At 32.4% G+C, this 25,468-nt stretch overlaps 1 protein-coding gene across 1 annotated transcript in view; it reads left to right on the top strand.

The window, feature by feature from the left end:
• Nucleotides 1–23,892, top strand: part of LOC145269153 (28S rRNA (cytosine-C(5))-methyltransferase-like) — a 62,916-nt gene extending 39,024 nt beyond the window's left edge. The window contains exons 2-8 of the mRNA XM_080124761.1: nucleotides 2,259–2,447; nucleotides 5,181–5,289; nucleotides 7,850–7,970; nucleotides 8,712–8,853; nucleotides 18,289–18,404; nucleotides 19,888–20,066; nucleotides 23,462–23,892. Coding sequence (XP_079980887.1) covers nucleotides 2,259–2,447; nucleotides 5,181–5,289; nucleotides 7,850–7,970; nucleotides 8,712–8,853; nucleotides 18,289–18,404; nucleotides 19,888–20,066; nucleotides 23,462–23,856 — 1,251 coding nt within the window. The 3' untranslated portion in view covers nucleotides 23,857–23,892. The remainder of the gene's footprint in view (nucleotides 1–2,258; nucleotides 2,448–5,180; nucleotides 5,290–7,849; nucleotides 7,971–8,711; nucleotides 8,854–18,288; nucleotides 18,405–19,887; nucleotides 20,067–23,461) is intronic.
• The last annotated feature ends 1,576 nt before the right edge of the window (nucleotides 23,893–25,468 follow it).

The following is a 25,468-nucleotide window of genomic DNA, read 5'->3' as shown; positions in this document are numbered from 1 at the left end:
CAAATGAATCAATTGTGCAAATCTAGACAGATTGTGTGCAACCATACCAAATGTTTTTCCATTAATGTTCATCTATTTGATGTTAATAATATCTTGTGAAAAATGTCTTGTGAAATAGACAAAAGTTTTCTATGTGCACATGCAAATATATTCACTATTTTTCTGTACCTAATGCTTCAGATGCACTAACTAACCATGCAAGAAAGTTCTATAAAATGTGGAGTACTGTTTTTTTCACAAATTTATTGTGTCTGGTGGCTGTAACATAGGTGTGACTTATCTAATAGTGTTTCTCTGATTCATAGATAGAGGATTTGAATTTGACTGTGCATGACTTGTTTACTGTTGTGATAATAAGTTAGTGTAATTTTGTGATTAGTGTCTTTCGTTTGGTGTTGCTGTATGTGTTTCCTCATGGAGTGCTCTTTTTAACTCTGCAAGAGAGGACATTGAAATGTCATTCACATAGTGAAGGTCATCCTGTGGCCTCATTTTAGGAGTACTTAACACAATTGAGGAAATTTTTAATCCTGTTTTATAGCAAGTATCAACACCATTCATTTTTTGTATCTGTTTGATAATTTTTTAGTTTCATTATTTTCTTGGTTTCAATTATTCGATTGTGAACGAATTTGGCAAAAACCTTAAATGCTGTTCAGTTTTGCTGGGTTGCTTCAAGTACTAGGAATTATTGTACAACTCATTGATTGCTACACGATCTTATTTTTTTTATTAATTATTAGCATGAAGTGTATTCCATTTTCTTCTGGTAATTTAAAAATTTATTATCAAACATTTTACAAACTTTTGTTTCTTTTTCAGACACTCTGCACATTATAGTTTTTACTTTTTGTCAGATTTAGCTTTTTTCATGTTTTACTCTAGCTGACAAAGATAGTCAATGAAATTAGAATGCACATCTTTATTTGGTGGTTCATTCTTTTCAATAGTTATGTACTGTTGATATCTTGAGATTGTGTAAAATATATTCAAGGGTTTCATTTGCAATTTAAATCAATAAAAAATGTTCAAATTTAAAATAAAAATTTGAGATTTTAATTTTATGTGATTATGTGTGAATATCCGGAAAAACTTGACAGAAAGAAAAAACAACAAAAAGACAATTTATTTAACGTACAATAATTCTTCATTTTCAAATCGTTCTTGTGTCTATTTACTTCTACGTTCTTGTGTGTATTTACTTTAGTAAATAATCATTTTTTTTTTCCTTTTTACTAAGTCAGATAAATTATGCATGTTTTTTGGATGGGTGGATTGGGGGGTCTATGTTTTTAGGTTATTACATATCATTTCATGTTCTTCCCACTCAGGGTTAATGGTAAAAAGATTAATTAGTTTCTTTAAAAAGTTAGAATGGTTCAGAATGAAATATCATTTTACATTACATTTGTACACGAAAGTACTAAAATTCTAAAATATATTTGTTTTTTCTTTTTGAATTATTAATGCTTGTTTTGTTTTTTACATAATACACCATTTTCATTGGTTCTATTTAGTTAAACTATCTAAAATATTTACCCATTTCAAACATGTTTTTCTTCAGACTACAAGAGATTTTAAATCAAAATGTTTCCTCAATTAATAATAAAAACAAACAACATAAAACCATTTTATCACTTATACAAAATTTTTTAGTGCATTATGGTTACACCTTAAAACTTCTAATTGATCATGGGTTAACTAAACCAATTTCCAAAGAGAATAAAGGTATGAAAAAAAAACGACAACAAAAAAAACAGTAAACAAATAACTTTTACGGCAAACAATAAAAGTTACTTTCTATGTTCCTGCCTAATTTTTTGTGTTTTAAAATATTTTAAGTGTTTTAAGTGTTTAGATTTACGTGTTTTATAGCTGCCTTCTCAGTTTTGTAAACATCAAATTAAAACATGGCATCTGAGGTTACTTAAAGTTGTAGAACAACTAAAAATTGAAAATTAAACAACATACACCTAATAACCCTCATAAGACAGTCACAAATTTACTTTTCAACAGATCCAATATTTTATTAACAGTACTTTTGGGAAAAACAAATTTCCACTTTATTTATCCCTGAATTACACAATTTTTCTCTATTTTGATTGCTACAGATTGGATATATACACACAAAATTAATTAAAATGTCTTTCGGTGCATGGAATGTTTTGTCTGTAAGGGTTAGAAATGGCATTTACAGATTGAAGAGATTTCCAGGAGTTTATTCTTGTTTGTTGTTATTTGTTTTTCATATTTCACAGAACAAAAAACAGCTGTACGCATTGGTATGTGAATCGCTCAAACACAACCATTTGCTGCTTCATATTGCTCAAAAATTAAAGATTTTAGAAGATAAACCATATGGACTATTTGATAATATGGCACTTCTGCAGGTTCTTCTATATGACATCATTTTTGGAAAAGGGATTTGTAAATCCAGGCGTTTCAAAGTAAGTCCATTTTCTTATTTTATGTTGATATTTCCTCTAATGCCATTGTTATTACAAAAATTCAATAAAATTGGAGCTTGCATAAGAGTTAAGAATTTTTGCATAAGAACGAGTACTGGAAACATAAAATTCTGTCATTTCCATTAATTTTAAGGGTTTTAGATTTATTTATGAATCGCATCCAGATTCCACTTAATAATCATGAATTTGTTGACTACAATTTTGTGAATAAGACTCGCCCCCTCCCTCTAGTAAAAAAAAAAAAAAAAAAAAAAAGACTGTTTGTCGTAGGTGATGACTTGTGATAAGATCCTGGTGGCTGAGTATTTCACAATCCTGATCATGTGAACAGCAACTTCACTTACATTATGCCCATACTAACTAAGCATAATACTCTCTTACTCACTATTAGTCAATAACTGACCCATTCTGGAGATATATAGTTCAAATCTATGACAAGTTGGGGTTAATCAATTCACAAAAAAAAATGCATTGAATGTACTCTCTATCCTTTACTGAAAGTATATAACAGGAATTTGATGTCTATTCCCAATTTGGATTTGTATCTCAGCTTGGAAAATTTTCAACTCATGTTGAACTCCGGAGGAGCAGAGAATTAGTAAAAATAAAACCTACTTATGACTCACTTTAAAATATGCCATCTCAAAGATGGCACAAAGTTCAGAAAGCAAAGATGAAACAACTGGATTTCCAAGATCTTTAATGGAGATTATATAAAAATCTCTGAAAATTGAAAAAAAAAAATTCTTGCTTTAAATATACCATAAATACTTCTATCCTGTAGGCAAGAAAATAGTTTGAGCCACAAAGAAAAAATGTACTCCCTAACATGAAATACTGATATGACAAATAAACATCTATTTTGGGTCAGTCGGTTTTTAGCAGATTTGATGTAATTTTTAGTGCTTGTTAGATATTATCACTGATTCTTTGGTAATGAGATCTACACATAAGAATAAGTTTAATACTACTGTAAAATATCTGATATGTTTTATTGTTACATAAAACAAAAAATAATTCTTGTCTTTATTTTTTTCTGTAAGTTCATAAAATATTGCGATACAATGAACACTAACGCAAAAACAAAGTATTTTCCATAGAATAAAATTAAACTATAAATCATGTTACTTGCCTTGCATTAACATAATTTCCACAATTTTTTTACTTGCCCTTTCATGACAAAATTAGATACTAGATATATTTATTAATGTGAAAAAAAAACAAATCGAAACAAGAAGAAAAATTTCAATTGAGAAGAAAAATTAACATTGCCTCAGTCTAGGAATATTTCTTCTCCTCTGAAGAACATTATATTCTATCACATATTTATTTGGTTTATCTACTTGTTACAGTTTATAAATATAGTTTTAGTTAATGTATGGTAATTTTCCAAGTTTTATAATAAATTTATAATAGAAATTTCACTGCTTGAAAACCATTGTTGATATCAAAATTCAAAATTTAATGGTTTAAAAGACCAGAGAAGTGCAAGATATTTTTTAAATATATTTAAATTTTCAACCTATAAAAGGGTCTTCAATAAAATCCAGATAATATTTTTTCCCCTTTTTTCTTGTCCATGTTGTTGGTAATGCCTTCAACATTTTCAGATGTTGAAGATTGAGGTTTTAAATGTCTGATACCGAAGTAATAGAAAATTCAGTTTAAAAAGCACTTGATATTGGAATTCAAACATTTTAAACAGTGGATTTTCTATTTTGACATGCATGCACACAACTGACATTTCACATGATATTGTATATTTAAAACCTCAGTCTTCATCAACATCTGAAAATGTGTTAAGCATACAATATGGCATGTACAAGAAAGAAGAAAAATATATGTATATTATCTAGATTTTCATGAAGAACACTATTGTATGGGTTGAAAATTTAAATTTTATTTTAGCAAATATATTTATTTTTAAAAAATCTTGCACTTTAAACAGTTAAATTTAAAATTTTGAATTCCAAAATAAACAGTGCATTTTTAACAGTAAATCTCCGCTTATTTTGGCGCACATGTGCACAGCTGACACTTCACACTGTATCAGACATTTAAAATCTCAATCTTCATCAACATCTGAAAACCTGTCAGACATTACCACCAACATGGCATGTACAAGAAAAAATATATAGTATCTGGATTTTCCTGGAGAACCCTTTTATGGGTAAAAAATTTGAATTTTTATAAACAAATATTTGAAAAAAGATCTTGTACTTGTTTGGTATTTTAAACCATTAGATTTTCAATTTTAAATTTATAAGAAATTTTTTGTTTTAAATGGAAAACAAAAATAAAATATGATTTAAAATTTTCGGAAGAATTTTTTTAATGTTTATTCTTTGAAAATGTCATAACATTTATAAAAATAAGACTTTAAAATATTTCTACAAAATTAAAAGAGAATTAAGTAATTTTGTTAGTTACTGAATAACTCCATTTTTTCATGTCTATTGTTTTCACTTCTGACAAATACGATATATTTACGATCGTTACTGTTTATGTTAACAGCAACAACAAAAAATAGGTCAAATGTTATTTTTCATTTAATTTCTTTTGGAATGAAAATAAAAATCACTTTTTGTTTTGTTCTTTCAGTAAGAAAAATTTTGTAAAAACAATTTGAAAATGTTAATTCCTATCATTAAAATTGGATTAAGGAAGAATAAATTGTATTTTTAAAAAATTGATTTTTTTTTTGCTTTTCAGAACACAATGAGGAAATATCGTACACAGATATCCAAATACACAGATCAGTTAATAAAAGAGAAAGGCCTCAGTTGTGTACAAGATTTGCTTTCTACTAACAGCACATTTGGTAAGATGATACATTATAAAATTCTATTCAAATAGAGATTTATGGTGACTAAAACTATGCCACATTTTTCAAATAATTTTTTTCTATTTCGAAACTGTTAGATGGAACATCTTTAGAAAATAATGCTGAAAGGAGAATAACTCTTTATTTTCTTTGATTATGACAGCTTTTTGGAAAGCGCTTACATTGAACAACTGAGAATAAGGAAAGCATTTTCAATGGCTGTTCACGCAGTGACTACAATTAAGTGCATTCTCCATTCATGCATAAACAATAACATCAACCACATTTCCTACTCAATTGAATGGACAGGTTGAGCATTTTGTTGATAGCACTCTTAAAACTCAAAGAAGAGGAAACAACACCAGAAATCTTAGATATATTTCTTGGAAGTTATAGAGCTACACCATATGTTCTATTGAACTGAAAACCGTTTTATTAATATCAATGATTGATCCAGCTGTATAAACATGTCACAAGAGAAACAGAACTGAAAGTTCAACAATCATGATGCAGTAAATTGCACATTAGGATTTCACAAAAGACTACTGGAATGGCAGGGTTACATTTAATGCCAAACTGGAAATACTATTTATAACATTAGTGTGCAATCTTCTATTTTGGTTTGTCTTACAAATTAGTTACTGCCGTCATCTCACAGAAACCAACATGCAAAACATACAAAATTATACTTTCTCACTGGAAATATTATTGAGTATACTTGAGTTGCCTCACCAAAGAATTCCAGTCATATAGCAGGAACAGCCTAGGTCAGTTCACATTCAAAGCTACAAATCCAATGTAGGTCAAGCCACAATAAAAAAAAACATTAATAGCCCAGTTCAAAAGTGATGTGTGAGATGAAAGATTCTATCCAGAAAAAAATAGTATTTAAAGGAGAGTAACTCTTTATTCTTTGTTATCTCTCTTGATCAAAACAGCATTTTAGAAAGCAGAGCTCTATGTTCAGTTGAGAGTGAGAAAAACTCTCAATGGATGTTTTCTTAACTTAAATATGACTTTATTTCATAGTAATTTCTTTTAACTTGTATTTATATAAGGATTGTTTTCATTTATTTCTTCATATTTCTGTTTTATCACTCACAAAGAAACACTATTGTCAAAACATTATTAGACTTATTGAAGTTGTTTGATTATCAATGCATAACACACTGTTTATTAATGTAGAAATATTATCAGTCTGTTGTTATTAGCCATGTTCATCACCATCCTGTCTTGTATCAGAATATTGTGCGGTTTGGTTCTCTTTCGACAAAATAATGACAAGAAAAAATCCTCAATTCGGATCTTTTATTGCCTCTCAGCTTGGGAATAAACCTGAGCAATGATCGATAATGATCATTCTGACATTTATTTACATATTATCAATACCCTGAGTGATTTGTTGAGAGCAACTCTTCACATATCTGTTCTCAAGTTTCATACCTGAAAGAGGGAGAGGAACTGTCTCGATTTGTGTACATGTGACAAATATTACATGCTTAATTGTGTCTAGTTTTTATCCACTCACATCTTTATGCTAATTCTTTTGTGGTAATTTTGTCACAAACAAAACACATTTTTTCTTGGAATTTCTCATTCAGAAATTATACGAGATACATTTCCAAAACTAACATATTCAAATATAGCATGACCTTGGTCAAGTTGAAGTATAAAAAAGTTTGGAGCAAATTAAAAATAACATTAATAAAAAATTTTTGTATTTTTTTTTTTTTCACCATTAAAAAATATATATTGTAGACCGAAACAAATATTTACTTTTTTTTTTTCATATGAATTTCAATAGTTTTTTTTATTTTTAACTGGTATTTAATTTAATTTGTTAATAAAAAAGAACAAAAACCATCAAATTGAAAAATTTTAGTAAAATGAAAAATTATTGAATTAAAAGTAATGAGTTTAGTACAATTACTGCACCAACAATAGAATTTTTAATTTTGGTCAAATTGATGATTTTATTTTGCTTTCTATTGAAGCAGTTGGGAGAAGTGTGTTGACGGTGCTGTTTTACAATTTGTCGTTGTGCAGAGGGCGACAACTCCCGATTACTAAGAGATTCGTTCATTTTTTCCTCTCATAATTTAGGATGCTCGATACAGTGATATTTTTTTATTAAATCAGAACATTAAAAAAAAAGCTGTGACGAATTGTTTTTAATCTAACAAAGTTTAAAACATTAATAATACAAAATGTAGTCTTTATTAAGAGAATTGTTTCTGTTTTCATATAATTTATGCTGCTAAAACCAACGAACCAAATACTTTTGCTACCTACTGTATATACAATGTATGTTATCCAAAGACTCTTTAGCTGTATCACAGCTCTTTAGTGTGACTAGATTAAAAAGTACTTCAATCTGGAATTGAAACTCAGACATTTTTGCATCAGTCTTTACCTCTATGCCAGTGATCCTTGTAACCACAGTGTTTATCTGCATTATATATCAATTTAAAAATTTCAAATTTAAAGGTTGTTTTAAGATTCAATATTTAAGAAAAAGAATATTTTAAAACTTATATTTTATTTTATTTTTTGTTAGTTAACTGCATTCCAAAATATATTCGTGTCAACCTTCTGAAAACGCGTGTGAAAGATGTTTGCAAACAATTCAAAAAAGAAGGATATCACAGACGACACAGGAAAGAAAAAGATTACAACAGGTAAGTAGAAGTTGCTGTTAATTATAAACTTGTTGTTAGATGGGTGTGGCTCTAAGTGTGTCTTTTATTGGTTACTGTACTTTGCTTTATTCAACAGTATATCAATTTTATGAATTAATTTCTTTAGTATTTTATTGATTAAACCTTTCAACTAGATAATTGTTTATAAAAATTAACATGAAATTTAATGTTAAGTCGAATTGAAGACAAATCTGTTTTTTAAAAGAGGGAAGGCCTTTTCAAAGTGGATTAACAATTTGACTAGTACAGACAACTAGGTCAAACCATCAGTCAGTTTTCATTTACTTTTATTTGAATCAGAGAGCAAGATAGAGCAAAGTTTTATTATATATGTTATATTTTTTCTTTTACACTTATATTTTGCCAACTTTTTTAAATCCTTTCTTTTCTTTCTTTTTTGCCAACAAAACTATTTCTTATCTTTATAAAATATTTTCTCCTCATGACGATTAAATATAAAATAAAATAATTCATTTTTTTATCAATGTTTTAATATTAAGAAATAAATTAATTTAAATGGATGGAAAATATTTTTATAGTAAAAATAGATCAATAAGTTAATTTCATTTTCATTATTTTTCTCAAAAAAAAATAAAAAACAAGAATGAAGAGAATGCATTGGATTTTCTGAGGAGATTGAGAATATTTAAAAATCTAAAATGAAACAATTTCTTTGCATCATTTATTTTGTTCATTTTCATTTTTATAAAAATGTTTCAGTTTTTTGCAAGATTTGCAGTCTTTAACATCTGAAGAATTTATTCGAGACATTCACATTCCTTCACTAATTGTCTTTCCACCTGGAACCGATTTCCATGAACATCCTTTATATAAATCTGGTGAAATAATTGTTCAAGACAAGGTAAGACGACATTTTTTAATGTGTGGTCAGTTTTTTGGAGTTTTTATGTCAAGGCATAAAGTTGGACCTTTTTAAACAGTTGAGGCCGGTCTAAAATGACTGCTTAACCTGAAGAAAAAAGTGATACATGATGAAAAATATCAATCTTTATTCCATTATTAACTTGTGGTCAGCTTAAAAACAAACTTATTTAAATAGGTCAATAAAGCTTTATAATAATAACAAAATCTGATTTGGTGAATGACTGGACAGCTGTAAAAATAGGATTGGATCAAAATTAAGCTCAATTTTATGATAATTATAGTGCTGAACATAATAATTTAAAATGAAAAATACATAATGTATGCATATAATTATTGTCTTTGTGTTTTCAAGCGAAGACACAAATTTTTTTCTACTTATCTCTAATAGGTGTTTTCGATTTGCAAAGATATTATTGGCTCTTTTTCAGATTTCTTTTGCTTTTTGATGTTTTAAATTTTTATCTCGATTTTTCTTATGTATTTTTTCTTTTTACAAAGGAGTCCCCACTTATCAAGGCCAAGAGGGCACTCGAGGATAAAGGTTAATAAGTGTACAGTGGTTAATGGGACAGTGACATAGTAATTGTTAGTAGTGGAAATTTAGTAAATTGGATGACTTGAGGGGAACGGCTCATCAAGAACTTGTTTGAAGACGATCATAATATAGTCAGTCGGAAAGCAGGCAAATAGAAGAGTTCCACAGATGTGCAGTTCTAAGAAAAAAGCTTTGTTCATGGAATCTACGTTTAGGTTTAGGCACAGATAAAGAGTAGGGGAAATTATTGATAGTGGTCTCAGCTAGACGAGTGTTTCTCGTGAAAGTTTGGCAAAGGAGGAACCATAGATTGGAGCTCAGATGAGCACTTGCCATGAAAATAACGATAAGGCAGAGACAGGCTCGCAACGTCTCTTCTGTGGGAAAGAGGTTGCAGGGAAGAGAAAAGGGCATTCCTCACTAGTGTGACCAGACATGCACGGCCCTGACAGATCGCCGACTCCCAACATCGTGTATTGTGGATTTTTTCGTTCAACTATTCCTCTTACAGTCGGATCGTCATTTTCTCGCTGGCAACTGTCGATGGGAACACATGCGGTTTTACAAAAATCGAAATATAATAAATCATGGAACAAAGAAAGGAAAAACACAAACGCCAATGTTCACATATGATTAACTGTTGGACTTGTGTGTGTGTCTTCTCTACGTTTTATTGATGTTACGTTCATCTCTATTTCTGTTTCACAGTCAACTCTAAAACTGTCCAACTCCCATCCGCCGCGACAGGCATCTAGTTGTCAACTAACTGTCTCCTCTACATTGGTATCTGACGTCCCCTACCCCCACCCCACCCCAGCTACCGGAAGCTGCCCTTCCCTGTTTTATCTGTAGGTTTCTACTGTCATGTCAACTCTAAAAAGCTTGATCTAAAAATACATAGAGATTCATTGTTTGTTACTTCCTATCTATTGTTTCCTGTTCCTTTGTCTATTGCCCCCCCCCCTCAGCACTTAGTAACTCAAGTCCACCTCAGGTCCATTTTATAGTATCGTACTAAGCTACAAAGTCTATTTTGAACTCTGTCAAGGCAGGATAAGTCTTTCTAGCAGCTTCTGCCCAGATGTGACAACAGTACTCCATCCTTGGACGTACCTGGTTCTTATATAGATAGAGAATTGCATCAGCAGTGAGATATCTACTGGATTAATAGAAGGATCCCACCATTTTCCCAGCGACCTAAGCAACAGATTTGATGTACGTGTCAAAACATGGAGACTCCTCAAGACGAGAGTCGTTCATTTCAATTGATGCCAGATGGGAATCGGAGCGTTGATGATATAAAGATAAAAGCTTGGTTTTAGATGCATTAAAATTAACCAGCCACCTCTTTCCCTATTGTACCACATGCTCAAGATCAGAAGAGAGAGAATCAGAGAGAACTTGTTCGTTTACGGTCTTTGATGTACTGCCAATGATGGTAGTGTTGCTAGCATAAATATCTACGAATGATCTAAGGATATGATTTGGAAGATCATTGATGTAGATTAGGAAGAGAGTTGGACCCAGGATAGAACCCTGAGGGACTCCAACATTAATACTGTGAGCTTCTGATTTCTGCCCATCAACCACTACTCTTATGAGCCTATACAACTGGGTGGTCGGAAGATCCCAGTGGAGACAGAACAGAAGATGAACATAGCTCAGGGTAAGTTGTGAGAAAAAGGTCTAGGAGACTTGCATACTGGCCATCAGTGTTGGGCACACGGGTGGGTTCGTGAACAATCTGAGTGAGGCCATAAGCAATGGAGAAATCATAGCAAAACCTCCCCTTATCATCTGTCTTGTTTGAATGAGTTAACTATTCCATATTGTGAACATTGAAGTCTCCAGACGTGAATATTAGCCGAAGGATGAGCAGACGGGATGTGGTCAATTTTCTCAGATATGCTTTTAAAGATAGTAACTCCACTGTTGTGGGGAGGATAGAGAGCAAATATAAATGCAGTAGTGTGAGCAAGTGCAACCCGGAAACACATATAAGGTAATTTAGGATCTTCTCTGGAGATGTCCCTACCACATGGAAAGCCATCTTTAATATAGGCACATATTCCATGCCCATGGCGATCTTGGATTTGGAAGTTAGTGTATCCTTTAACTATGAACTCATGTAGAGGAAATAATCAGTCCAATGCCAGTTTTGTTTAGGAATAATAGGTCTGGGTTAATCTCCTGTAGTTAGGTTTCAACCTTTGGAAGGTTAGAACGTAGACCCCTGATGTTGGAGAAGGAGATATGGTAGTGGGGTTTTACGTTGGATATTGAAAATCTCAGTTTAATCGTGTATTTTTTCTGGAAACTTTTCATGATGGTGTTTTGGGATTTGTGGAATAGTTTAACAGACTTGCTTAAAGTAGGGCAGAGTGGGAAAGTAAGAGAGAAATAGAAATCAATATATATATTCATTTCATTTTTTTTTTTTGTGTAGCACATGAAAAGGTAAAGCCATAACAATTACCCACTAATATGGCATCGAGAAGCCCCACCAGAAGCTACTGCATGGTCTAGAATCCATTCATCAAATGGCAATACAGCAGCCCCAGTACTTTGCATTTAGGACAGCCTCCTTAGTGGTAAAATCCAAGGTTCGGGTTCCTGACTATCAGGCGGGTAATGTCAGCCCAGATAAAACGTTTACCTCCAGCACCCTTATTATTGACATGGTCACAAGGATAGACATCGAACAGAAAATTTCCGACAACTCTGGCAACTGTTGACGCAAAATACTGCTAACCTAGAATACAGCTTTTTCTTCTTCGTTTGTCAGAAAAATCACTCATTATGTTAACGAAACCCATAAAAAAATCTGTTATTATGATTTAGAGGATTTACAAATTTTGCCTCCAAAAAAATTATTTAAAAATTTGTTTTGAAATTTTGAGATTTTTTTTATTTTTAAGACATTACATACAATTAAAACGTTGCACAGTGGGAGTAGAAGAAATACAGATGAAGAGAGAGAAAGAAAGAGACATACACTAGGAGAGAGTGAAAAAAAAACTATACTACTAATTACTAAAACTGTCTATTTGTCATAGTATTGGTTCGTTTGCTCGTACAAATGAAGAGACACCCATGGACTAATTTAAATGATGTTGAAGCATTTCTCCTAACAAACACCCCGGATATCTTAGCACTAAGTGAGACTAACCTACACTCCTCCATCCCCTCTAACTACTTTAACAAGCCCGGATATCTCCCACTCTGCCGTAAGGACTCTGACAGACATATACACGGGCTTGGAGTCTATATTCGAAACACCCTCCCCCTGACTAGAGAAACAAAACTAGAATCGGACAGTCAAGCCTTTATGTGCTTTAGACTTAACATGCAACATAACATTAGTTACTTTTAATTTCTCTACCGCTCTCTCTCTCAACCCAGGACTGTACCCTAATAAACAAAGTCTCTGACAGCATAGATACAGCACTTTCCCTTGACACTAGCGCACAAGTGCATGTATTTGGTGACTTCAATGTCCACCACAACAACTGGCTTGGATTTTCTACTTACACAGACATAGCTGGTAGCACAATACATAGCTTCTCTATATCTCATTCCCTATCACAGATGGTTATGTTTCCAACCCGTTTCCCCGACCAGCAAGAACAACACGCATCACTTTTAGATCTGTTTCTGACCACAGTTCCCAATGATTGTGTTACGAATGCCCACAGCCCACTTGGGAATGCTGATCATGTAGTGATAATAGTTGAAATCGCTCTAAACTCTAGAGCCAAAACTGAAGAGCCATTGCTCAAAACAACGAAATATTATAAAAAGGCTGACTAGGAAGCCATTAGGGATCTCATCAGAGACGCCCATGGCGAAATATCTTTTCACTTCCTGCTGAACAGTGCGCACATGAAACCACTGACTTGTTCAAAACAGCAATTGAAGCATATGTTCCCACACGGAAGTTTTATAGCAAGCCCCACTCTCCCCAATGGTTTACTTCAACTTATGCAGCTGCCATCGCGCAAAGGCAGCATGTGTACCATAGATTTAACCGACATAAGTCCAATTCAAACAGACAGAAGTATATAGAAGCCAGAAATAACTGTAAGAAAGAAATAGCGACAGCTAAGAGTGAATTTACTGAAACCACCAAAAAACACATTGAAGCACAGAAATTAGGAATCCGTGACTTCTGGAAAATCTACAATAGTGTAGTAAATAATGGGCAATCAACAATTCCCCCACTATCCAACAATCATGCTTACCAGTCGGTTTGTCTCCAACTCCACACTGGACCCTGCTAACCACCCCCTCCCTGACTTTCCTTTTGTGGACAGACGCCACACTAGACGATCTGAAAATCACCCCTTTTCAGGTGCATGCTATCATAAAAAATCTTGACATTTCAAAAGTATGTGGACCTGATCTCATCCCGGCTGTGCTATTAAAAAAGTGCTCCGCCAAAGTAGCTCCGGTTCTCTCCAAACTTTACAACAAATGCCTTAATGAATCTTGCTTGCTTGCCTACTAGAAAACTGCTTCTGTGGTATCAGTTTTCTAGAATTCTGGTGAAAGAACTGACCCAGTAAATTACAGCCCCATTAGCCTCCTCCAACTTTTCGCCAAAATATTTGAGTCCATAATTAACCAAGCTCTAGTCCATCACCTTACAGATGCTAAACTTCTGACCGACCAACAATATGGATTTAGCCAAGCCAGTTCCATGGCAGACACCCTAACTGTAATCTCTGAGCGTATATACCATTCACTTGACAAAGCAAGGGAGGTTAGATATCTAGATATATCTAAGGCTTTTGACAGGGTATGGCATGAAGGTCTTCTCAGGAAAATCAGATCATATGGTATCAGTGGAAGAATGCTTAACATAATTAAATCCTTCTTAGATAAGAGAAAAATCCAGGTTGTCCTCGATGGTCGTACATCTAAACAATACGATATAAATGCGGGAGTGCCTCGGGGATCTATCCTTGGACCTAATATTCATAAATGACCTCTCTGACAAAATTGTCTGTGAGATGGGTATGTATGCTGATGACACCACACTCTATAACAGACACAACAGAAAACAAATGAACAAATATCTAAAGAAATGACAGAAACACCAAAGGATGACCTCTAATCTGTAGTGGAATGGGGACAAAAATGGATGGTCTCATTCTATTGAAGACTAAACTTGTTTCCTTCAATGCAAGAAACCTTCTCTACCACCAATAGCAATGGCCAAAGACTCTTTATCTGAAAGCACATCTTTTAAACTCCTCAGCCTAAGGTTCACAGGAAACAGGAGTTGGAAAAATTACATTGAGAGCATTGCCAGGACCGCTGCGAAAAAGGTAGGTTCTCTCTACCATGCTAGAAAGCTACTAACGCCCGAAAGTATCCTGTACCTCTATAAGGCCATCATTCGCCCATGTATGGAGTATTGTTGTCATATTTGGGCTGGTTCATCTGCTACTAGTCTCTCGCTCCTAGACAAGGTTCAAAAGAGTCGCCAACCTAATATGTCCTGAACTGTCATCTAGGCTTCAGCCTCTGTCCCATCAATGAAATGTAGCATCCCTCTGCCTGTTCTACCAGTACTTTAACGGTGAATGCTCCGATGAACTGCAAGCATTTGTACCCCTTCGACGTAAATACCCCCGACAAACCCGACAAGCAGCAAAATCCCACCCCTTCACAGTAGAGATCCCTAGATGTAAGAGAGGCCTCTGTTCCAGTAGTTTCTTCCCCAGAACCGCTAGATTTTGGAATTCTCTTCCGGGTTCCTGCTTCTCCAACTGTACTGACATACAGAAGTTCAAGTGTAATGTGAGCCGAGATCTTGCTGCCCAACTCCCCACATAGTACTCCTGTAGCTTATGTCCCTGATAGTAGCCCCCTACATCAAAGTGGTAATGTGCCTTTTTTAGGGTGAAAATGTAATAAAAAAAAAAAATAATAATGCTGTATAGTGGAGGTTCATGACGGAAACAAGACGATGACAATTACTTGTTGAGTTCAGTATTTGTAGAAGAAGGATATATATAAAAACACCTTTCGTGTTGAATGATTATGTATATATATATATATATATATATATATATATATATATATATATATATATATTATATATATATATATAAAAACACATTTCAGGTTGAATGATTACAAACGAAGATTTACAACATGATCTTTATTCATTCCAGCTGGATGAGATGATGAGGGAATGCATGGATTAACAGATTCTGCATATCCATTCCTGTTCAACTAAAATAGGTTCTAAATTGCAAGACACATCCTATCAATTACTTTAAATCACCATTTCTTGAACTTGAGTTCTTGTCCTAAAATTTTACACAAGCCAAATTAAACTTTATGCAGTGAAACAATTGGTAAAAAGTTACACAATTTAATTTATTCTCACAATCTGACGTATCGCAATGAATACAGCCCCCATCCCATTTGAAGTAAACTCTTTTATTAACAATATGCAATCCTAACCTCCTATTCTAAATCTAACCCTAAGTTTATTTACATGTGTGGATTGTACATTTTTTTTTTTTACATAGGCATCACCACATTATCAAGGCCAAGAGGCCACTCAAGGATAAGGGTTAAAGAGTGTACAGTAGAAATTGGACAATATAGTAATCATTAGTAATGAAAATTTGGTAAATTTGATAACTTATATGGAACGGCTCATCAAGAACTTATTTACGTTAGACTTGAACACAACCATATTGTAGTCAGCCGGAAAGCAGGAAAACGGAAGACAATTCCACAGGCGTGCAGTTCTAAGAAAGAAGCTTTGTTCATGAAATCTACGTTTAGGTTTAGGCACAGATAAAGAGTGGGGGGAATTATTGATAGTGTGTACAGCTAGACGAGTGTTTCTTGTGAAAGTTTGGCGAGGGGGGACCATAGATTGAAGCTCAGTCGAACACTTTCCATGAAAATAACGATACATCAGAGACAAACTCGCAACATCTCTTCTGTGAGATAGAGGTTGCAAGGAGGAGAAAAGGACATCTCCTACAAGGCTACGAAGTCTATTTTGAACTCTATCAAGGCAGGACAAGTCCTTTCTAGAAGCTCCTGCCCAGATGTGGCAACAGTATTCCATCCTTGGACGTACCTGGCTCTTATATAGATAGAGAATAGAATCAGCAGTGAGATATTTACCGGATCGATAGAAAGATACCACCATTTTTCCAGCGGTCTTGGCAACAGATTTGATGTACGTGTTCCATTTAAGATCAGGAGTAATGGTCAAGCCCAGAAGCTTGTCAAAACTTGAAGCCTCCTGAAGACGAGAGCCATTCATTTCAATTGATGCCAGATGTGGATTAGAATGTTGATGATGTAAAGAGAGAAGCTTGGTTTTAGATGCATTAAAAGTAGCCAGCCACTCCTTTCCCCATTGTACTACGTGCTCAAGATCAGAGGAGAGAGAATTGGAGAGAACTTGGTCGTTTACTGTCTTAGATGTGCTACCATAAATGGTAGTGTCGTCAGCATAAATGTCTACAAATGATGTAAGGATGTGATTTGGAAGATCATTAATGTAGATCAGGAAAAGAGTTGGGCCCAGGATCGACCCCTGAGGGACACTGGCATTAATACTGTGAGCTTCTGATTTTTGCCCCTCAACTACTACTCTTATGAACCTATCAGAAAGAAATGATTTAATAATTGAGAAGACTTTTCCGGCTATACCATAGCTAGCGCTCTTATGAAGTAAACCTTTATGCCATACCCTATCAAAGGCCTTAGATATGTCAAGAGCAATTGCCCTAGAAAGATTGCCACCGTCAAGAGATTTGCTAATCCTATGCGATATAATTGTAAGCACATATGCTGTAGATCTAGCAGAACGGAGAGTGTGTGTGTGTATGTGTATATATTTATATATATATATATATACTAGCAGGGGTGCCCGGCATTGCTCGGGTGTTTGGAGGTGTATGCTGTGCAAAAAAAGCAAAAAAACAAAAAAAATGGTTAATTTTTTAAAACTTTGACCCCTATTATGACCCCTTAAAATTTATAGTTTCGGGCTCAAATCACTTTATTAAGTTAGATCCAGGTTCAAGGAACCTATATCTAAAATTTCAAGTGTCTAGACCCAAAATTGTCGGAGGAGTTTGGTAAAGTTCTTAAAGGTCAAATCTTTTAAATTTGACCCCTTAACAGCCAAATTTCTGGCTGACACCAGTCACATCGATTTTCCCAAATCTCAGTACCCAGTATTTCAAATTTCGAGTCTATAGACTAAAAATTGACAGAGTTATTGCGTAGGGAAATGTACACAGACAGACAGACAGACACGTTCACTTTTATAGATATATAGATATACACACACACTCATCATCTTATATATGCTGTGTCTATGCATATATGAGTATGACTATATCTCTATATTTATGTGTATGACTGCATCACTATATATACATTCATAATTCTTTAACTATATTTAGATATGTAGACCCATCTTGTTCTGGTTCAGGTTTCTTTGTTTTTTGTTTTTTTTGTTGTTTTTTAATTGACTATTTTTATACAGTAGAACCCTGGGACACAGCATTAAAAATTAGTAACAAAATACAATCCAGGGTACACATGTATATAATCAAATAACGTTATATATAACACCATAAGGTGGGGCAAATACTGTAACCAGGGTCTGGAAAAACATTGTATCCCAGGGTTCTACTAATATATATATATATATATATATATATATATATATATATAAAAGAGAGATAAAAGAGAATGCGTGTGTGTGTGTAAAATAGATATCACTATGTTGAATAATAATTGTTTGTGCAGTAAATTGCAGTTAACTTAGCACCATTTTTTTTTTTTTTTTTAATCTCAAAATTCTGATCATCCTTTTACTTTCAGGCCAGTTGTTTCTCTTCTCAGATTTTATGTCCACCAAGTGGCAGTACTGTTATTGATTGTTGTGCTGCTCCTGGCAACAAGACAACCCATCTTGCCAGTCTGATGAGCAATTCAGGGTAAGTAAATCGACTCAGGGAATTGGATTCCACATTAAAAACGATTTTGTGTTTATCTTTGCTTTTATATTGATGCAAGCAAAATAAGGACACTAGATAATCTCCTTCCCTATTTCGTTATCAAATGAAGATAATTCAATTATAAGCAACACATTTTTTTAGGATTTGAAAGAATAAAGAAATATCAAATTCTTCATTCAATATTCATTGAAAACTAACAAAAAATTTTACAGCTATATGTAACTGAGATATTGAGAAAGATGGAGATTTTATCATAAACATTACTGTGATAAGATTCCCATAGATTTAGCTACGGTTGAAAATGAAATCGGTTTTCAGTCAAATCAGCAATAGAGTGGAAATAAGAATTTTGTGTTTATGTGAAATTAATATACAAGCCATTATTATTTACAAACACCTATGCCTAACAATACTAATTCAGTAATAACGAGAAGTTAAAATTTTATTGATAGCATAAAATCTAAAATCCAAAATAAATTTCAAGTAAATCTATATAATTATAAAACTCAAATGACCTTGTAACGAGTGATGTAACCCACTTTCCGATTTACGACATCTGGTTGCGCATGCACGCATAAACATTAACCCATAACAACGTAAGCAAATAAACACAAATCGCTTCTTTTGCAGATTTTGACCTGCGCACTGAAATATTAATGTTATTATTTTGAAATTATTATTGAACATTGGAAGAGTGGGGTTTAAAATAACTTAAACATAATACAGAAATGAACGATGTAAAAAAAAAAAAAAAAGCAGACAGTATTAAGAATTGTTTATTTGGATAATTTAAACGCGAAAAAAAACAAAAGAACAATTGGGACGCTGAAATATTAACGTTATTATTTTGAAATTATTATTTAACATGGGAAGAGTGGGGTTTAAAATAACTTAAACATAATACAGAAATGAACGATGTAAAAAAAATAATAAAAAGCAGATATATCAAAATTTGAATTTAACTATAATAAGTATTATGGTATCTGTTCAGTGCACATTTACCTATAAGTATGGCCAACCACTTATAATTCAGTAACTGTAAATTTTTTTTTCAAAAACAATCAATTATAATAAACAGAACAACTCATAGAAATCTATCTATATTCTTTTTTCATTTTAATATACTTTCATAGAAATGTTTCTGTTATGTAAAAAAAAAACTATTTTCTTTACATCACAAGTGTCACGCTCATACATGAATTCAATAACATACTGACCCAACGGGTCACGAGTAATTCAGTATTTATTCTTGCTCTGAGAATTTTTTTTTTTTTTTTTTTAATTATTTCTTATTTACATTTTTATTTACATTTTTATTTTGACTTTTTTTGACAACTCCTTCTACAACCTTATCAATTTTATGTGTTTTCCAAAACTCTTTACTATAATTCAAAAACTCCTGCATGACTTTCAAATTAATTCATCTAATTTGCATGATGTGGTATATTTTTGTTTTGTTTAGAAAAATCTTTGCCTTTGATATGGATGAAGAACGTCTTAAGACATTAGAGAATTTTGTTTCAAAGACTGGAACGACTATTGTGGAGTCTTTCTGCCAAGATTTCTTGACAACAAATCCAAATGACTCACAGTTCCAAGAAGTAGAATATGTTCTTGTAGACCCATCTTGTTCTGGTTCAGGTTTGTTTGCTTTTTTTCTTTTTGACTATTTTTATTTTTCTTGTGGCCTGAAACGATCACTTAGACTCCAACATGAATATGGTTTAGAAAAAAATATTATTTACAACAAGAGTGAATACATAGAGAACGAGAGTTGTATGGTGTGCTACGTAATACACACACTATTACGAGTTGGTACCTCTGAATATATTTTAGGCAGTTTGGAAAAGTTCATATCTTGTGTATGGGGAATCTCCTCAACACTCTTCTCATAAGCCCTTTTGCACCATTAATATCTTGGTTATCCTGACGCTCCGCACTTCTTTGTTTACCTTGGAAGTGACGTCACACAAATCTTATAATACGGATGGCTACAATTGTAAAAATAATTTGTTTTATTTTTCTTTCATTTTGAGCTCCTTTTTTCTCCCGTTTAACTTTTTTTTTTTTCTCTCATTTCTTACTTTGAGCGGAGAATTTATTTTATTTTCATTTTGAGCTCTTTTTCCGATCCGGCGTTACCTTTTATAGGTATTCGTGCAGTCCTGCACTTTACGACCCGAGCTATTTTTTAACGCTATTATTTAGAAACCTATTATTTGATATGGGGAAGGGAGGGTGTATTATAACTATTCTGTACTTTCGCCTAACAATTCAATTAAAAAAAAGGTAAATATGAAGAATTACTCCACCCTCGAAAATTCCTTTAAAATTACCACTCTTAAAGGTTTTCGGAGTCGCTGAAAACGAAAATAACATTTAAAATTACGGCGAACGAGTAGTTTCCAAGATATGAAGAAATGTTAGTTTTAAAAAGTGGGGGATCACTTTTCTATAATAATTTAACGTAAAATGATCACCCACTTTGTGGCCACGATTTTTTTTGGGGGGGGGCTTCCTTTCTACCATCGGAAATTCTTTAAAATTACCTGTTTACATTTGGTGGGACACCGTATAAAATAAACAGTTCTTCTGCTTGGTTAATGTCGGCACGTTACTTAACGGTTAATTAAACTGCATAAGCACCTGTTAAAAAACTATACAAAACTATACAAGTAAAACAAAGTATTTTTTTACTTGTAAACTGGTTTATTAATTGTAGAAAACAAAAACAAACGGGAGAAAAAAGCTCAAAATGAAAGAAAAATAAAACAAATTATTTTTACAATTGTAGCCATCTGTATTATAAGATTTGTGTGACGTCACTTCCAAGGTAAACAAAGAAGTGCAGAGCGCCAGGATAACCAATATCTTTCTCTTTTGGGGGAATAATTTTTGGATTTGTACTGAGAATGTGGTTGGACATACTTTTTTTTTTTTTTTTTTTTTTTTTTTCAGGGGGGAGTAATTTTTGGATGCATACTTTACTTTCCTTATGTATGCTATGCTTGATTCCTCTGTTTTTTAGAACCGCTTCTCATTCTTATAATTCAATCCTCTGCAAGTTTCTGTAGAGTGAGATTTAAGTTTTGCTAGTTCTTCCATCTAATTTCAACATCCTTCACTGACATTAGTGAAAATGAGACATTTAAAATCATCTGCTGACAATTTTGCTAGTTTAAAGTCATTACAATGCTTGTTTATGACCGACTCTAACGCTAAATAGTCTTCATTGTCTCACTTAGCCAAATGAAAACATTTCCATCTCTTGTGGAATAATGTTTCTGTGACCTCCAGATCTGTTGTTTTTTATAGCTAGGATGTAATCTATGAATATGCTGTGTTCTTTCGTAAAAGTAGTCAAACTTGTTTTGCATTAGGCTAGTCTTCACAGCCAACGCACCTTCTAAAGAAAGGCTTAAACATTTTGTTTTCATTGGGAACATAGTTATAAGTCTCTATGGTGTTCCATATTGTGTTTTGTGAAAATGCTATGTTGCAGTCAGCGTGGAGTTTATTTATCAAACTTTTGAAAAGTAAAAGTAATTTTTTCCATTTATTCTTGTTGGATTAACCGTTCTTTAATTTTCTATTGTTGTAGCATTTGTTGTTTTTGGAACATATGGATGTTTTCTTTAAACTTGTAGACTTTTCCCCTCGAATGAAATTTACTTGAGAAAAGAGCTTTTTTATTCTAATAGCCACTGTAATATTACTAATTTTTTATTCTAATAGCCACTGTAATATTACTAATTTTTTATTCTAATAGCAACTGTAATATTACTGATTCCAGTTTAATGATGTAAGTTGAACAATGTTCAAATATTTTTCCTCTGAGAGGAAAAAATATTGGATTAGAAAAAATTTTGCTTACTGATTTCTTCTCTTAGTTTTAAATGGAAATATTCTTCCAAGTACAATTTGGAGAACTCTTTTTCCGATGTCCGACAAAATATTTTGTTTTATTTTTTATACCATGAGTTGGACTTCTACGAGGTATTTTAGTAGTTCTAGTTGAAAGACTATTTTTTTGTTGAGAATACTATATCCATTTTGGTGCGTAAGTTTATCCTCTTTCTTTTTTGTTTGAAAAACAGATTTTGTTGTTGCTGGTCCTTTTCTGAATTAAAGTTCTCTGTTGCAAGATTTGTTGTTATAGGTATCCTCTTTATGAATTAGAGTTTGTGGCCAGAAGGGGTCACTAAGAAAGACTCTAACATGGATATGGTTTAGAAAAAATTATTTTGTTGACAATAAGACACAATACATAGAGAATGAGTCAAACATGTACACCACCACGAGAGTTGGTACCTCTTAGTATATTTATACTGTTCAGAAGCGTTCATATCTTGTGTGTGGGTGAGTCCCCACGACGATTTTATCAATAGATTTTCTTGTTTGCCTTTTAATAAGTGCATAAGTATTTATTTCCAAAAATCCCAGTTTTTATTTTTATTTGAAATTACTTTTATTCTTTAAAATCATCTCTATCTTCAAACTCGATTTAAGCTATATCAATTTTTTGCGGGAGAGTCAAATTTGATTAAACTTGGTTACTATTACAGATGCACTTACCAGAATTTAACAATTGAACCCAACACAACCATTTTCCTATTTAACTTTCACACACAAAAAAATTCCAACTTTATTTGGAGACAACATAAAATAAAACACTCTAGTGGTAAATTGCCTCCTGTAACCTCTCCCTTGTTGTTATGTTTAATGCAAATTTAGATTACATGATTCACACTTCAAATTTGTCATCTTTTGCTGTAACTTCCAGGAATTTCAAACTGAATTTTACTTTATTCCACTGAGGTAGACTGTTCTCATTCGATAACCTTTTTTTAGATATTACATAAATTCTTTCTTGGATTATTTTTCCTGGCATAAAAAGACTTGCCAACATGTGTGTAAAAATGAGCAAGAATTACTGAATAATTGAATTAACCATTTTCTTCTTAAAAGGAAACTCTGGGGTTGCATCATCATTTGTTATAAGCTGTGTCAGTATAAAAGAAAATTTCCTTTTGTAGGAATTGTCTCACGAATGGACACTGCCATTGATTCTACTGAGATTTCGAAAGGACGCTTAACAAGATTATCAAGATTTCAAACTTCCATTTTGAAACATGCCCTCAGTTTTCCGAATGTCAAAAAAGTTGTCTACTCAACTTGTTCAATTTTTGTTGAAGAAAATGAAGAAGTGGTTGAGAATGTTATGGAACAGTTTCAAGATAAATTCTCTTTTGTGGAAATTATGCCTGAAATTTTCAAACGAGGAGTAGATGGATATCCTCATAGCCACTGTTTTATACGATGGTCGACAGATGAAGACTTCACAAATGGATTTTTTGTAGCATGTTTTGAAAGGAACACTGAAAATTCAACAAAAAATGTAAAACATCGAAAACGAAAACGTTTCGATTAATTATTGCTTTTGTTTTCTAATAAAATTATTTTCATATTTTGTTGTTTCATATTGTTGTTTTCATATTTTGTTATTTTCTAATAAATTTATTTTCATATTTTGTTTTCTAATAAAATTATTTTCATATTTTGTTGTTTTCTAATAAAATTATTTTCATATTTTGTGTTGGCTTCTTCTCTTCTTCACCAATATAAATTTCATGTGTCTTTCGGAACCTTAAATTTAGTAGAACTTATTTGCAGATTGTCATAAATGTTTGTGTGAATCTATCTAATATCTAAAAGTATATTCTTCTGAAAAATCTAGGAAAGATAATGGAAGTGTTGGCGAGTCTCATTCACTGTGCACTCAGCGGAGGACCATGCATGCTTTACTTATTTAATATAAAATTATATGAAATCAAAATAATAATTATAATAATTAAGGAGCTGTCAGGAACAAAACTAATTTTATCAATTAAGGAAAGAAAGAAAAGGATTACAAAATAATAAAAATAAGATCAAAAATTGTAAATAACGAGCATGCAAGGGAAGACAGATATAAACATATATATGAAGAGAGTTGATATAGGCGACCAAAAACTGGTCTCCTTTGTTTTGGATTTGAAACCGATGGTACCAATGTTTTTCTGATCTTCTGTAACACAAATATAAGTATATAACAAGATAGAACATTTCTGTGCATGTCGATCTCTAAAAGCATACTTAATACAAGTCCATTATATTTTCCGTGCGGAAAATATGATGGAAGAAGTTTTGCATCTCTAGCTGCCTATTAAAGGAGCTGATAAACTAACGATTAATTTTATGTGTTAAGAGTATCAAAATATATCTGAATAGTTTGGTAAGACATCTAGTTGACAACATGAAGGTTGCTTGTATGAACCTATCCAAGCCGCAACCTCCCTTGTTAAGCCATGTCAGAGGTCGAACTCAATTACAAAGTTCTTGGCAATTTTCCCAGGTCGCCGAGTAAGTTTACAATATGGGCAATTTTGAGTGAAATCTTGTCATTATCTAGTGCCCCATGGCGCACAAAGTGAATTGATCTTCACTTGGTTCGTCGGCATGTCTGCTGTATAAAAAAATTGATTGACCTTCACGTTTCACAATACAATTCTTTTCAAACGTTCAAAAAAAAAAAATTACATCACAAGCAATTAATTTATCTATATATATAAATTTGTATTTGTGTCTGTTTGTTCACAATTTCATCAATATATACAAAAGGTCCACTACTTCATTTATTTCTATATATAGCATGGTTCTTTCAAAATATACGATTATGAGGTCATCTCATCTGTATATTATATTAAGGAAAATCGATTTTACTAAATAGCTGGATGTTAGTTTAAGTTTCTAGCAAGAGTTGTTCTAAATGTTCTATTTAAGATTGTTATTTAATCAACTTTAAATAATAATTACATTGATAATAATTTAATCTTTTTGGAATTATTATTTCCAACATCGATTTTTTTTTTTTTTTTTTTTTTTTTTTTTAGAAACGGGTAGAGTTATTTCCCCGGATGAGTTTTTTAAACTGAAAAGATCTCATTTGTTTTTATTATTCTTGAAACGACTATACAGAATCTTTGAATGTTTCAAGAATTGAA

The sequence above is a fragment of the Euprymna scolopes genome, chromosome 4, assembly GCF_053919585.1.
Source record: "Euprymna scolopes isolate OS-2025 chromosome 4, ASM5391958v1, whole genome shotgun sequence".
In the NCBI taxonomy this organism is placed as follows: domain Eukaryota; kingdom Metazoa; phylum Mollusca; class Cephalopoda; order Sepiida; family Sepiolidae; genus Euprymna; species Euprymna scolopes.
This window is presented reverse-complemented; position numbering and strand designations above follow the sequence as displayed.